The sequence below is a fragment of the Typha angustifolia genome, chromosome 4, assembly GCF_048772165.1.
Source record: "Typha angustifolia cultivar Huaian chromosome 4, ASM4877216v1, whole genome shotgun sequence".
In the NCBI taxonomy this organism is placed as follows: domain Eukaryota; kingdom Viridiplantae; phylum Streptophyta; class Magnoliopsida; order Poales; family Typhaceae; genus Typha; species Typha angustifolia.
The window spans coordinates 3,505,418-3,522,576 of record NC_133242.1 but is presented as its reverse complement, the minus strand read 5'-3'; the positions used below and the strand labels follow the sequence as shown (position 1 = coordinate 3,522,576).

General features: G+C 34.4%; 2 protein-coding genes across 2 annotated transcripts; both read left to right on the top strand.

Moving 5' to 3' along the window:
* Positions 1 to 7,627: 7,627 nt before the first annotated feature.
* Positions 7,628 to 8,584, top strand: LOC140759109 (uncharacterized). The gene has a single exon (XM_073095582.1). The coding sequence runs from the start codon at positions 7,628 to 7,630 to the stop codon at positions 8,582 to 8,584; it is 957 nt and encodes a 318-aa protein (XP_072951683.1).
* Positions 8,585 to 11,107: 2,523 nt separating this feature from the next.
* Positions 11,108 to 16,907, top strand: LOC140759464 (isopentenyl phosphate kinase). The gene is made up of 12 exons (XM_073096036.1): positions 11,108 to 11,254; positions 11,339 to 11,581; positions 12,270 to 12,367; positions 12,542 to 12,584; positions 14,053 to 14,114; positions 14,640 to 14,696; positions 15,154 to 15,189; positions 15,324 to 15,401; positions 15,590 to 15,656; positions 15,834 to 15,896; positions 16,370 to 16,473; positions 16,560 to 16,907. The coding sequence occupies exons 1-12, from the start codon at positions 11,158 to 11,160 to the stop codon at positions 16,665 to 16,667; spliced, it is 1,056 nt and encodes a 351-aa protein (XP_072952137.1). The 5' UTR covers positions 11,108 to 11,157; the 3' UTR covers positions 16,668 to 16,907.
* Positions 16,908 to 17,159: the final 252 nt, after the last annotated feature.

Genomic DNA, 17,159 nt, shown 5'->3' with positions numbered 1-17,159 from the left:
TCAACAAATATAAATTATAGCACATCTCGGTAATATACGCCTAGTTGCACCGACTCCAGGATTCTAAGCATCTTTGGACACGACAATTCTATCGACGACTTCATTGCCTCTTAGAATGTGATTTGGAAACGCTGCAGACATACATGTAAACCGGCCAAAGAGCTCCCCCATTGCCGACTTCCAACATAGGAAATAGGGCGCTGCCTGTAGCTGCAAGCGTTTAGCCGTTCATCGATATAATTCACGGATCTAACGGTTAATATTCTCAGGGATATAATAGGCATGCAAAAAAATTAACAAATATTACAATTCAATAGGTAATTATTTATTTTTAAATATATTATCCTACATGTTATTTTCTTGACAATTATATCTTAATAATTTATTAATAAAAGACGTATATATTCTTAACATAGAGTAGCACTATATATATATAAGTATTAATATTTTTTTATAATGAAAATTCAATTAAATTCTATCTCTTTGATTATTGTTTAATTATTTATATATCTCTCTCATTAGTTTAAGATTAATTAAAATTAAAATTTTGATAGTAGATAGATATAGAGAATCAAATTTATATCTATTACAATCGTATTTAAGAGGAAAAATATTAACAAAAGAAAAGAATATATGACCCGAAAGTTAAGCGTACTAATATATTATTTTTTTAAATAATATAATTTAGAATTAATATCGGATCTAGAAATAGATAATTATAGTCGTTAAATTAGAATTACAAATTTTAGATGACTATTAAAGTATTTGCCAACACTCACTCCCACGCATGGGCCAAATCCTCAGTGCAAATGAGCATTTCTAATAGGAATAGAACTCCAGAGAGAAGAACTCTCTCCCACTTGAAGTAGAACTAAAAATAGAATTGTTGACCAAACAAGATATAATTCACCTCGAGTGAATTAAATGAATTGCAAAACTCCTCTTTTTTTTAACATGAAATTAGATGAATTGAAGTAGAATCTCTCGCATATTTAATTCACCTCGAAACTTAAATATAAAATTAGATGAATCGCAAAACTGCTAACTGATACGGCGACTTTTAAAAATTAGTCATTTATTGTGTTAATGACTTATATAAAAATTTAAAAACTGATAAAAAGTTTACGGAGAAAATTACTAAGTTTTAGATTTTTTTTATCATGTAAGTCGTTTTTTATTCAACAATTTTTTTAGTTATTTTTCAATTTTTATATAAATTATTGACTAGATCAGCGACTTATATTTGAAAGTCATCGTCTGATCAGTTATTTAGCTTATGTGGTAAAACACATCTAATTTATATTTAAGTTGTAAAGTATACTAGACATATAAAAAAACTTAGGGAGTGTTAATTTGGTCAAAAACTATGTATTTGAAATTGAATTGAATCTATTGATCCTGTGTTTTTCTCCATTTGAGATTCTCCACACTATATCCAAAAGGGCAAAACAAACCAAGCTTATTAATAAGATAATACCAGTTCTTATCTCCTATCATCTTTAGTCCATTTGTCACATTTGTATTAAGTATAGGTCCTAATCATTAGCACTCCTACCTCAATTGGAGAGTCTCAGGTTTGATCATTGCTACTAAGGAATTTAACATAATTGCCATGAAAAATCAAAGCTCTTAAAGATTGCATGAATTTGACTCATTTGTGGTCCTATTATTAACAAATAGACTCACAGATGATAAAAACAATTAGTTTGGATGAATTATTTTGTGAACCACATTGTGCCTTATTGAAAAATAATAATAAAGGTTATCGACTCTAGTATTTCAATTTTAGAGCTTAATCGGCGAAATAAATATTGCTCCACCGACTTTATTTATCAGCACATATATGGAAAATTAGATATTCCTCTGCCGACTTTATTTATCAATATATATATACAGCAAAACAGATATTACTCGATCGATTTTATTTATCAACACATACTCCATCAGCTTTATTTATCAACACATATACAGCAAAACAAATATTGCTTCGCCAACTTTATTTATCAGCATATATATATGTTAAAATAGATATTGCTTCGCCAACTTCATCTTCTCATAGACAAATTTTCTCATGTGTAGTTTAGTCACTCATTTTGTGCTTCTTTGCAAAGATTCTATGAAAGACTTCTTTGATATGATTAATCTTAATAATATCGATGTTAGAATATAATCGTATTAGTCGTCGCAGATGTTTCGAGTTCGAATCATGTCAAGCTCATTTATTATACTTCTACTCTGATCATTCAAGCTTTCAAAGTAGTTGAACAAGAAAATCTCTTTTCTTTTCTTCTCATATATATTTTTCAGAACAAGTAGCTCAAACAGTGAAATAATTAGAGTTAGATTAGCTAGACAAAGAAAAGATACTAGTTCTTTTTTCTTTACATTATAACTAAGAATATTTTTGCATCTGTTCATAAATCATAAGAATATATACATACATATATTCAAATATTTAGATGGGCCACCTCCAAAATAAAATGGTGGTTGTAATGTCATCAAACAAAATGGGCCACTGAGAGCATCTCAAATCTTTGGCTACTGCTTGGATTGAAGCTGACCTTGAGCAGCAATCAAGAGGATCTAACTTCACCTTCCCTTTTGTCGGTGGAAGATTACAGAACTAATCATCTAAGAGAAGTTTTAAACCTTTCTTTATGTTCTCTGGGACAAAATAGCTGGTGCTTCTGATCCTTGTAGATCTAATCATATATGCTATGGCAAGATGAATGAGTCAAGTCATTATTTTAAAATTTGAAGTATTAATGACATCGTTTTCGAACGATTTAAGCTTTTAGAATAATATTGAATTTTATCAGACTTATATAGTTTAAACATTTAGAGCGGTTTTATTTATGTTAATGCCGATCACTTTAACACAATGATTGAATTCTACCGGATAGACAGATATTTTGGGTTCAGATCTCCCTTTAAATATTAGGTTTGATATTTGGCGGTTTTTCACTAGAGTGTTATATGATTTTTTTGACCTATGATTAGTCTATAGGGTTTATCTATCAAAATAATATTAATAATAATTCATGTGTAAGGATTGATAAATAATTGCATCCAATTTAACTTAAAAACTTGCCATTGTAGATTGTAGACTAGTCATATATATATATATATATATATATATATATATATATATATATATATATATATATATATATTTACATTTTTACTTCTTTAGTTTTTATCTTATATAATACTAAACTTAATACGGAGTCCAAATGTTTTGGAAGCTTAAACCTTTTCAATGGAGTTCTTGGAAATATCAAAATGTTAAAGATAAATGTGAGTATAGTTAGTAAATCCATATGTTATAGTGCAATAAGTTAACAACAAAGGTAAATTACAGTTTAATATATCTCTATATGATTTAGCTTGTTTAACTATATTTTAAACTTAAACACTCAATAATTTTGTTAGTTAGTCATTCACGCAAATATGAAAAGAATTATTTACCCCCATAAAATACAATTTGATTCATTAACAAGAAAGATAATTTAGTTATTCAGCAATTTGCATATGGTCAAAATATTTACGCCAATAATAATAAAGATACTTCAGACATATATATTGTTAGTTTTTTTTAAAAAAAATCTAATTATTGTAACTTAATCTAAACTGCGAGAGACTTAAGTGTTAAATTTGAAACACATAATTGCAAGTTAAAATCAAGCCAAACAACAGTATAATTGAGATTAATTAGCTACATGAAGTAGTATATTTTTTTTTCATCTCTAAAGGAAAGTGTCCTCCAATGTGAGAGGTTAGATAAATTACCAAAGAGTGAACTGGTTTCTTATTAAATCCTTGATGCCCATCATTGTTGAGCATTCCTATAAAATAATTTCCTTTGGCTCAAATGGAAGGATATCATGACTAATACCCAATCATGAGGAGGATATCTGGGCCCAAATTCTTTAATAAAAGAATGGCATTCAAATTACAAGCTTTTAAGGGCTCTTTTAGTTTTAGGGGTATCTTCTTCTTCCCACCTAACGAATTGACCTCCTACCAAAGTACTGATACTCTTTGTCCCTTGTCTTCCTTCCAACCCAACCTCTGTAAGTAATTGCAGAATTAAATACTTTGGGTTGAGCTTTGATTACAATTTAGTTTAACAACAAATGAGGCCCTAGATGAATATATTAATGCAGCCCTTTTATAACAAATAAAAAGCTATTAAATTAATGGTGTAACTGGTACTCATATTTGAAGTCAACTATACTGTTCATCCATCTGTCTGTCTGTTTATCTATAATAAGAATGGATAGCTATTTATCAATTCAAATGCAAGTCATTCTAAGGAAAACATTAATAATATAAGCATCTACAGTAGAACTAGATAATATCTTTATTAATTACTTCTATATTTCTGAATTGTTGCCTATATTTATATTAGATCATTTTATTTGTTTTTTGTTGCATTAATCCCTCTTAAATTGTAGCTTTGGTTAGTTGTGCATTAATCCCTATTAAATGATCAATTTTAGATGCTCTATTAACTATTTTACTCTTATTTTAGAGAAAAATTAAGAATTACCTGAAAAGTATTGAAATAAAAACATGATTAATGACATTATGAAAGCACATAAGATGATGAATATAAAAACAGTCAAACCTCCTAAATGCCAATAACTTGGTTGGTTATATAAATCCCTTTCAGCCATTAATTTGCTTACTTGGTATAAAGCAAAATGTCAGAATCTGATCAATTATCTGTAACCACCCAATATGGCCTCATTAATCTATTTGTGACACTTATCTAATATCTCTCAAACTCCTAATAGTGTAATAGAAAAAAAAAAAATCAAATAATTATTTTTTTCTTAAATTTCCTCTTCTACTTTTCTCTTTTAAGCAAGGGTGATTTGATTTTAGAGGGATTAAAATTGATCACCCAATATGTTTTAGGTTAAATTTTAAATTATTCCTTATGGTTCTGCCTAATTTAACAGAGAAACTATAGATTCATTATTTGATTAAGTATAAATCGTTTGCCTATAATTTTAAGATAAATTAAGTTTTTTATTTGTTATATGAACTGATCCGATTACGGGGATCAAGTTAGTTGAGTTGAGTCAAATTAAGTCTAGTTAGTCTAATTTATTTATTATTTTAATTTTAGATTAAAATAAATAATTTATATGTGGATCCAATCCGTTAAGATTTTATTCTTATAGATATGAGCAATCATGAAATTTTTAGGGTGTACGAAATGATTATTGAGTTAAATTATTTTATATTTAAGTTATTATTATTTTATCGTAGTTGTAAATCATCTTTATCTTTGTAGAAGTAGATTTTAGCTCTAGATCCATTTAAAGTACCCAAATCCAAATCACCCTCTCCATATATAAGCTGCTCTACCTTATAATCATCCATCACCATCCTTCGACGACCACCGTAATTTTGAATATTATTGATCTGCTATTTTATAAAATTTCTTCACTTTTTTATTTTTAACTTTGCACTCCAAACATGAATTTACATAAAACAAAAGCTATTAAATTCATAACTGCTGAGTCTACCACTATAAAAATTCACATAATTTTTTACATCAAGATCGGTCCAAATCTAGTTCATAATATTATTCTATAGTCATATGTTTAAATTTAAAGGGAGATGGCTTATGATAAATAATAACTAAGATTTGAGACGTATAATCTAAGATATGAGAATATAGAAAAGTTTGGATAATTTTTTCATGTACATTTTCTATTAAATTTGGGTGAAAAAATTAACAATTTTATATTATTCAGGAGCAAAATAATATAAATAGAAGTTTAAGAGAGAATTTGATTTTAAACAAAACCAAGCAATTTATAATTACCCTAATTTTTAACAAAAGATATATAATGGATAATTAATGAAAATGACATTCTGGTAGTTCTAATAGCTAAGTTTTACATTCCTTACCTTGACGAGTAGTCTTCTAGGTTTGTGGCTGTTCAGACATTCCTCTCGAATACCATACGGTTTTGATACATCTTCTATCTAAGTTGTTTGTACTCTATTATAGAAAGGTATTCATCCCTAATCTTTTTATTATTAAAAGTTAGAGATTTTTTTTTTCTTTTTTTTTTTTGGGTGCAAATGGATCGGATAAAAGCATATATTCTTCTCTCCGGACTATCTAAAATAAAATAATCTTCTATAGGATGCAGATTGTTACATATAATTTAGCCTTCTAAAAATATAGATATTCCTCTCATAGTTATATATATATATATATATATAAGAAGAGATGCATTGCTGGTGGGTGAATGGTGATGCATTTGAATTGCAGTAGGTGATACGTCCAAAGGTTGGGAGAGTGGCGTTCAAAAGGGTGTCACTCAAATAGAGATCCCAAACTGGGAGCAATATTAGTTGGTATATTGTCATGATATAGAAGTCCCCATGCCAGTGACCCGATGTCCATTTCATCCCACTGCATATATTGACCAAAATGTTAATATCATCTTATTGATATCCTATATTTAAAAAAAAAACATTACAGAAAGTGACACATTGGTATTCCACTTGTTAAATCTTCTTACCTTATTATTACCTCACTATTTTTATCTTCATTTTTATTAAACTTCACTTTTTTCACTACTTAACACACACTTAGTTTTACTGTGAGTCTTAGTTCATCACTTTTTTAACTACTAAATTGACTCCGTGGAGAAATTGTTTGGTGGTTGGTAGTTTGGTGGCTTGGCTCGATTTAGTTGATGGCCCTGCAGTACGGTTAACTTGGAAGAACAGCTTGGCAACGCAATGGTTTGGAGCAATCGACAGTGCGGTTAGCTTGGAAGAACAGCTTAGCAACGTAATAGCTTAGAGCAAGTTTCAGCGGCGTTTGATTCAAAGCAATTGTTCGACGACGCATATGACTTGAAGCCCAGATTAGACAGCTAAAAAGCTCGGTGGGGCTTAAAATGTCTCTGTATCTAGGGAGGGTTGGTCTTTTGTCCAGCTCATATCTAACCTTCGGGCTCATGAATGATTAAAAAAAAAAATTATTAAAAAAAGGATTTATGGTTACTCGATTATAAGATAATTAATCACAAAGATGTTGGCTTGGATTCGATAGGCAAGGCTAAAAACAAAATAAGAAATTAAAATACGAGTTATAATCCAAATCGCCGTCGGCAAAATAAGATATTAGTTGTTGGCCTATCATTCATCTGGAAAACTACACTAAAAAATTGCTCTTAAATAAACCTCTTGGACCGAGCTCAGTAGCTGATCGGCTAGGGCATCAGGTGTAGGAATTTCCTGCAACACATGTAGTGGCAATCTATGGTTGGCCATCCGAAGCAGTTAAATTTTTTGGGGGGATTTTCGCATTACACACCCTAATAAGTAACAACTATGATATAATAGAAGAAAATTAAGAAATAGTGTAAAGAGAAGGTGTTAACTGAAATAAATGCATAATATAGGGTGCGATAGTGAAATAATCGCAAACTATTTCCAATTCGAGTAATTTCCCACGTAGGTAAGACCAATATATAACACACACTCGTTGGGAGTTCACTTTGTACGTCTCTTCACCATTGCCGAAGAGGATCTCCTTCCCCTCTTTATCATTTTGAGGAAGTTGAAACTTCCAAACAAGGAAAAAAAAATGGCAGTGGCCACCAGCATCATAAGATGCTCCATGAGATCCTTCTTCCAGAGCTACCATTCCTTCACCTCCATCGCCGCGCTCCTCGTCTTCCCGGTCTCGGCCTCCGTCCTCCTCTCGCAAGCTCTCACCCCCTCTTCCTCCGTCCTCCACACCATCTCCTCCAGCCTCGGGTTACTCTTCCGCGCCGCAAACTTCCCGGCCTCCGACTTCTTCTCCCTCGTCAATGTCAAGCTCTCTGAGACAATCTTCACCTCCATCTGCACTCTCCCCTTCACCCTCACTTTTCTTCTCCTTGCCAAAGCTTCCATAATTCACATCTTTCGCGAATGCCGGCATAGCAGAGTTGCCCCTCCTCGGTTGTCTGAATTCCTTCCACTCTATAGACCTCTTCTTCTGACCCATCTCTTCAACAATTTTCTAATCTTATCTACCAATGCTGTAATCTTTTCCCTTCTGTTCCTTGCTTTCAATGCTGTGGACACGCTTCACCTCTCGTCGAGCAACTCTCTCGCTGCGGTTTGTACAGTCGGCGCGCTCTTCTATTGTGTGGTCATCGCAGACACCATGGTGGTCTGCAACATGGCTGTTGTGGTATCGGCAATGGAGGATTGCAGCGGGTATCGAGCGGTGCTTAAGGCCTCTGTTCTAATGAAGGGCCAGTTTGCAACTGCCTTGGCCCTGGCCTTGCCTACCAATTTGGGAATGGCCGCCGTTGAAGCCTTGTTTCGGTTCAGGGTGACAAATCCGTATCGCCTGTCGGGGAAAATCGACCCGTCTGCCATCTGGGAGGTCTTCTCGATTGTTTACATATACTCATTGTTCATCGTTCTTGAAGTTATTGTAAGCTGCATCTTTTACAAGGCATGTCAAGCGCAATGCTACTCGATTTTGGATGTTGGACCTGACAACCAAAGAGAGCTCGAACCGGAGGAGAAAGTTGCTCTGCAAGCTTGAGGTTTCAATTATCTGCTCCCAGAGATGTTCAGGGGAGGGATCCCAGTATTTTCACAGAAAGTTTCAGATCAGAGAATTTGGTTTGTGCATCCAGAAGTTATTGCATCTGCACAGACAAAGTGTTGCAGCAATTTGCTTAGCAGGAGTTACAAATAATCATGAAATTTTCAAGTCAAAATTCTTAGGATAAGAGTCATGGAATTTTTATAGAAATGGAGCAATCAAATAAATGGTTTATATATAGCTCGATGTTGATCAGTAGTATGTACTGCAAGTGGAATGTTCGATTCATAAAATGCCTAATGCAATGTGTATATATATATATATATATATATATATATATATATATATGATTCATATGCAATGTGACATAATGTTTAACACAGTTTATTCGGTATGTTGTGCTGAGAAATGCAACTTATTTGTGTTCAAACTGCCAGAAATGGAAGAAACTTCCATTGTCATCCAACATTGTTTGAAATATTACATCTGCATAGGGCTTGGTTGATTTTGCCTCAGAAGAATTCAGTTGAACTCAATTAATCTGTCTATCATATTCTGTCATTAGGAAAAATGTATGATACATTTCAAAACTTCTAGTAGAAGAAAGTAAAGAGCATAACAATGCTGGTAAGAAAAATTATTACAATTTATATCTTCAATAAACTATGCAGTCAGGCCAATGACAAGATGGGCCCTTCACTCTTTCAGCACTTGCATCAGAAAAAATTAGTACTATACCTTCCTACTTGAAAAGGACTCTTTCTACTTCTCAGGCAGATATGAATGACTGGAAATTGTGTGGCTTGCATCATCTCTTATTTTGATGGTAATTAATTCACCTAATACATGGCCACCTGCCTATCCTAATCAAAGAGTTTGCTATTAGCTGGCATGATTGCCAAAGCTTTCAGTGGTGCTACTACATCACCCAAGTTAGATTTGAGGTCAGATTATTCCAATTTGCGGATCTGATTGGTCACACAAGCTAACAAGTTATTTTGCATCAAAGTTGAATGACAACATGCTTACCACTTTGGAAATAGAATTGTGATAAAAAAATTCTTACTGGTTTGTAATTACTTTCCTCCAGGAGTAAAGAAATTTGCTAAACCAAAATCAGCTATCTTCAGGATCCCCAACTAGTAGGTTAGCACACTTGATATCACAGTGCATGACTCCTTGTGAATGACAATGTTCAAGCTTAGATAATAACCTACAATATAAATGCAACATTAAGTTACTAACAAGATACCAATAGTTTAACCTTTATTTGAGTTCACTTGCAAGAACATGGAAAAACCTGTGGTTCGCTGAACTTTATTTCGGAACAAGATGGCAGACCTGCAAGATCATGCTCCATATATTTGAAAACAGGATACAAGCTAAATGATAATTGAAGAAGTTATCAATCCTTCCAATTGTATGTTGTTTGGATGGTCAATGGTGCAGAGGATCTCAATTTCAGCGCCATAGAACTGACATTTTCCGGCTCAAAATTGTCAAACCAGACCTTCTTCAGGGCGGCAATTCATCCAGTATCAGCATGGTGTGCTCTAGATGCAGTGCTGTAGGTACCTTGCCCAATCTTCAAAAGTAGTTGACACGAACAAAATTTACTCAGAAATTAATACAAACAGAAGTTGCTCATGCAAAAAGAGGACCAATGGATACTTCAGCAATAAAGCGAGTTATCATATCAAATAACAACTTGTTGACTCAAAACTGGTACGGGCAAGGGAATCCAACTGTGTATTAAAACAAAGCATTGCGATAGTCCATAATAGGTTGAAGGCATTGCGCCCCCGATGCGATAGAACTCACAAGCGAGTTACGAGAACATAGTTGGTAGTCTCCAAATTAAGTTGGAAACATAGATTTGAAAGTAGACATGTCACATATGATACATGCAGAAAGCCATTTCAACTAAAATTGTTTAAGCTTCACTAGCTTCGTCTTTTGTCATCTAAATAGAATGCATGGATGAAATGTCTCATCTAATTAACTCTTCCACTCAGCTTGGAGAACAAATTCAGACACAATCACAAGAATCACGAGAGCCATCCAACAATAACATGGACAATCTTGCAAAGAATCAATAGCTTCAACCTAAAAAAAAAAAAAAAATTCGCAAATCAAAATCACATGCTACAAATCTCTCCATTACCTTCTCCAATTTCTAAAAGGAGTCAGCTTTCAGAGGCACCGGTCGATTTCTTTTCCCTTCTCTTTGCGTTTTGTTTCCATTGCCCACATTGAGATGATCGTGCAAACTTTGTAAGATGAGCGGAGAATGGTGGGATTCTGCAAATCATCCACTGCGAATTTTGCGCGGGAATAGTTGTACGTGTGACTTCTCGTCTATTATTCAGATATATTTGCAACAGAAAGAATGGCATTTAGAACATTTGCGGATAGCACCCTACATTTGAAATGATTCGCTGTAAGAACCCTGTATTTTGCAATTTGCAGGGGTTATTATGCAAAATGATTCACTGAGCGAACTTATTTGGAAAGTTTTAGTTTGAGGTGCTTTGCACTACCACTTCCACGAAGCTTAGAAGAAGAAATCGATGGAAGACGAGTCCAAGAAGCCAAACTCTAGCATCTCTCCTTTGGATCGAGCCCTAATCGAAAGGCGTAAACCCCTTCGCTGCATCGTCAAGCTCGGTATATATATATCTCTCTCTCCCCGATTTAGATCAGAAATCTCTTCCTTTTTGTTGTCGTGATCCAGTTTTTGGCGAATTCTAGGTGGTGCTGCGATCACCCGCAAGAACGAGTTAGAGAGCATAGATGAGGAGAGTCTGAGATCTGCTTGTGCGCAGCTAAGAGAAGCCATGGGGTCTTCTGGAGGAAACGCTTCTCCCGCAAAGGTTTTAGGAATGGATTGGAGCAGAGGAACTGGAGAGCTTATTGTTTCCAGTGCGATTGATGAGCTCAGAGAGCATTCGGAGATGGATTTGGGCAACAATTTTATCGTGGTCCATGGAGCAGGTTAGAAGGATGACTTGCTCTTCTTTTTCTTCTTGATTCGTTTATCTCAGTGTGGAAGATGTTGTGCATATCACAGAGAACTAAAACTTAAAATCATGGATGACGCAAAGAGCCAAAAGTTTATGTGTGGTTTAGTTTGATTGCTCTTAATATGTAATGTTAATGTATATCGTTTCAAAAGCTTTTGGATTGAGAATACTCATTAAGCCCTAATGAAGAGTAATGTAGTGCATCTTACCGAGTCTTATGGCCCCATTTAAAGGGTATTCTGAATTAGCAAAATATCAGGATTTTTTCAAAAAATGAGTCGCAATTCACTGAACAACGAGATTGCGGGGAAGCATTATTGGGTCACCTAAGGCATCCCTAACTGTAGAAGGGTTGTGTAGTTTATAAGTTAATGAACTTTATTGCTGTAACATCGGGCAATGTTTGTAATATGTTAAACTCGTACAGTGTACAACTAAAGTGTATGCAAAAAGTGGTCAGAGGAGTGTGAAGTGCATAAGACAACATGGCCGGATAGGCCCGTACCTTAAAGAGGATAAATTGTCTATGTTCTTATTTGCTCTCAAGGTACATACGTTGCACGTAGTCAATGATTAACTAACAACTCCAGGCTTGTTGGGAGACAATTGAGTGTTATTCCTTACTATGGCAGTTCTCACATAAATTCTCTTCCTTTAAGGTTCTTTTGGACACTTTCAAGCAAGTAGATCGGGGGTCCATAAAGGAGGACTGCAACTCCCACTTGTCAAGGCTGGCTTTGTGGCTACAAGGATTTCTGTAAGGGCATTGATGAAATGAATTTTTGGTACTACAGAGGTTCATATGTGTTTTTCTTTTGTTTCTTAGCTATTGCATCTTTCCTACGATACATGTTTCAAAGTTTATTGCATCTCCAACTTGTATCTTTGCTTGCTAGTTTTCTTAGACTTATGTCCTTTCCTAATAATCCAGGTGACTTCTCTCAACCTTGAAATTGTGAGAGCTCTTGCAAGAGGTATGGTTTCCTTGAGTTTTTCATTTTGTACTGTGCAACAATGTTGAAATGCAGCTTTCTAGTTGAAACATAGTATCACATTGTTTGATATTTATGCATGCTAACACTGTGGCAATTGTCTCTTTAATACTCATATGTATGTGACAAATTGTTCTACTTTGCAAAAGATCCTACCAACTACCACATCGTTAATCATGCAGGCAAAGTGTCTTATCACTTAGTCCAGCAAACAATGCTGATTCTTGCTTAAAGGAACTTCATATATTTATGACTTCTTTCCAGTGAGGGTTGGTTTATGCTACGTTATCTTCTAATTGAGATTGATATTAGTTATATAGGAAATGAAGTAAAATGATTTGATGACGAATTTTAGTTGAAAGGTGATTGTCTGATTAGACTCATCAGGGAAATGATAGCACCTACTACTTTCACTTTTCAAAATATACTCAGTAAAATAGGAGCTATCTGTGGTCAAGGTGTGGTGTTAGGATACGTCAAGACATGGTCTGTCCAATCAAGGTAAATTACGAGCTGGTGATGCTTATGTTGACAAAGGTTTCACTATTTTGAATCATGAAAAAGTTAGAATATATTGGGGGACACAATGCTCCAATAGCTCATTGACTTGAGAAGGATGAGTTAATTTGTTGAAAGGGACTCAGATTCAATAAAAAGTATTAGCACTGTTGAACAAGCTAACAAGTTTCTTTGTCTGGTATTGCATGTTAGTGTGAGCATGCTACCACCCTTCAGTTATAGATTTGGTAACAAAATAAGGTTCAACATCTAAGATTATGTACAGGCCAATGCATATATTTCACCAGAAATGTCCCAGGATGTAGATAAGTATTAATTTTCTGGAGTCATTTTCTCAATCAAAGTTATGCCTCATTGATGTCCCAAGTAACCAGCTTCATGGAAGCCACTTCTTTGGATTGTTGGGCCCACTTCAGGCTAACTTTTAGTAGTTTCTGATTAGTGACTGTAACTTCTGCACAGGAATAAATGGATGTAAGTTGATGCTGTCTGTCGTTACCAAACTTGTTTCACACACTTCTCTTCATTAAGTGTTTAGTTCATTATGCATGCTTGCTTTGCCATTAATATGACAGCTGAGTGTTGGATGAATGGATGACCATTTGTATTTTAGAATGTTGGCACTCGTATGCCCTTGTGATTAGTACTTTAGTAGAAGAATCATGTTGAAGCAATCTGACTTTTCAAAGTGAAGGCTCATAACCAGAGTATTTTGTTTCTTCCTTTATGGCTCGTAAAATATTTTCTCTTTATGAACCATATAGGTTGCATATTCTCTTCTTAAGAAGTATGCCATGTGAGAAGCTATGCAGTTCAGTGGAAGATTCTTTTACTCATTCAATAATCCACATAAACAAGCATAGTCAGCTATACTGATTGGCAATATCAGTGCAGCATAGACAGCTTGACAATTTCTCATATTCTCTTGCAGAAGGAATACCATCTGTTGGAATGTCACCATTTGCTTGTGGATGGTCAACTCAACAAAGAAATGTCAGAAGCATATGTGAAATCTTCTTTTACATTGCTTACACATCAATTTATATATTTTTTGCATCTGATACCTAGTTCCTTGCTTTCTCAACGTGTATTACTATTACACTTAAGTGAAATAACTAATTTCCATCCTGACAAGTGCAATATGAAACATTTTGTACAATATTTTAGACCAAAGTACTAGTAGATAGGTCAAGATGGATTAAAATTAAATAAACCGTCAAAATAATAAATAAAGAAGTTTTCAGCTAATACATGAAATCTACAAAAGAGTATGTTTATACTGTGAAATAGCATGTCAATAGACCACCAATTTGGCAACATCTTCAACTATTTTGAGAATCCACCATTAAAGTAGAACATTAAGACAAATGGTAAGGCTGATACTTTGGTATTCATAGGTGCTGAATCCATGTAAGGCACTCACTTAAACGCTAAGTCAACCGCTCTACAAAAATAGTCATTATCATTAAAGAGTTCTTTACTTCTTTGTTGTTATGATTAGCATTACTACTTCTGCAGATTGCTTCAGCTGATGCTTCTCAAATCATTCACTCACTCGATGCTGGTTTTGTCCCTGTAAGTTGTGGCACCAGATTCATTACAATTTTTCCATTTGGAATGCATATTTTTCTGAGCTCGTGCCACTGCAAAGTATTTGCCAACTTAAACACCCAAGTTATATGAAGCAACTTACCTCATCTTCTATCTCCTATTTAAAAGCATTTGGCTAATTCAATAAGCAAGAGAGGGTGAAGAGTGTCATCCCAATTGATAAAGAATCACAATTCCAGTTAAGTGATCTGCAGTTTCTGCTCTGAAGCTGTCCGAAATGATGACCCCCAGTGTTAGGATGAAAAGAAAATGTGCATCCTCGATTTTAGTTAGTTTGGGAACTTAGATGATTAAACAAGGTGTTGTACCATATTTGAGTAAAACTATAACTATTCCTCTTACCATTCAGTGTTCTAAATTGAGAGCTTGACGTTAATGTTTATGAGAATACTGTCTATGATCTAAGAATCATTTGTTGTAGGTTCTGCATGGAGATGCAGTTCTGGATCACTCGCAGGTATTTCTTGATTAGATCATGTCATATGTCAATATGTGGACGATCTTCCTTTAGTAGTTGCGGTTTTGTGGGAGGGAAAACACATTTCATTTTGTTTTCTTGATCTGATACTGATTGTAGGACTAACTGATCAGGACTGTACCATATTGAGTGGGGATGTCATTATCCGGCACCTTGCACAGCTATTGCTTCCCAAATATGTTGTGTTTCTGGTAATTTTATCTTTCAGGAATTCCATGAATGCATGCATTCTTTTATATAAATGTATATATATGTCAAATAGTTTAGTTGGAATTGACTGATCAGTTAACATTTCAAACTTGCTATACTGGTATAACTATTTGCCATCATCAAAAATGTTTTGATTTGTTGCTTGTATTTCCACTTGTTCCTCATGTAGACTGACGTTCTAGGAGTATATGACCGTCCACCAACAGATCTTAATGCTGTACTTATCAGAGAGATAGGTGAGATTTCAGTGCCATAATAGATCTGCCTGTTCTAATTTGTAATCTACATTTTCTCTTTTTATATTTACATAATAATTTTTATGTATTATTATCTTCCCTTATCCTGAGTAGATTTCCTTGCTTTGGAAGAATAATACATCTGGATTTGCAAAATTTGACTCATATTCATAACAGTGGTAGATGAAGATGGGAACTGGTCCATTGTGAGACCTGCATTAACACACAATGGCAAGGAAGGTACGTTGCAACTACTAATTATCTTCCTAGAAGTCAATTTTACATTATAATGAAACCAATGCTAGTGGCCTGCTGCTTTTCAAAAGTTATAAATATGTTCTACATTATGAAGCGTCTGAGATGGCTAGAAAACTGAGATCAGTTTCTGCTCTGAATTAGTCAATTAGAACACTGAAGCTAGCCCATATCTTCGGTTGTCTGCTGATGAGTTCAACATGTAGTGAAATATCTTGGAAACGGCATCAAAACAGCCTTTTCTCCTTTAGACAGTTATTCACACAGCTCTTTGTTAATATATCAGTAAGTAAGCGACTATATAATATTAGATATGCTTATACCACGTAGTGTTGAAAATTGAAATCGAATTTTCTTTTTCCTTTACAGACAGAGCGCTTTATGCTGCTTTTAGTTAAGCCCATTATCCTATATACCAATGTGCTAACCTGATATGACTTAATTTCTACTACATTCAGTTGCAACCACAGTAGCAGCCCATGACACTACTGGGGGAATGGAGACGAAAATATCTGAAGCTGCAATGATAGCAAAACTTGGCATTGATGTCTATATCGCAAAGGTATTTAATAATTATAATCCTGTCCACAATACTCTGCTTTTTAAATCCTACAATTCAGACTTAAGCATTGCGGCTAATACATACAGGTTGGTACGGAGTACTCACTAAGAGCTCTAAAGGGGCAAGTGCGTGAGAATCCTGAGGATTGGCTTGGAACCATTATACGTTCTTCCAAAGTAGATTCCCTCGCCTGAATTAAAAGCAGAGATTGATGAAAATGTTTGTTTATTTTCCGTCTTCAAAGCTCACTTTCTGACACAGCTAATCATGCCCCAGTTGGCTCTGTTATCATTTTATTTTTCTTTGAGAGGATGCAGTTAGATCCGTTATTACTTATCATGTCTCCAAATATTCCAACTTGCAATGCTTGTAAACATAAATGAGTCAATCAGAAAAACACGGTTTCGCTAAACAAGCCGTAACTATTATACTAAGCAATGGTCTCTTTCTATAGAATGTGAGCTTTATTTTGCATATTCTGTCACTGAGGTCATGCTATAGACGATAAGTCATTTTGATAAGCTTTGTTGTGAACATAGCCTTTTGTTGCATGTAGACCTAAGCTAGTGTAAAATACCCAAACATCATATCAGGTTCAGTGAGAAATTTACGCTCTAACAATCCACCAACATGCTTGGTGGAAGAGCGGGAAAAGAAGAGCATGATGGTGTGTGAAGAGCCAACAA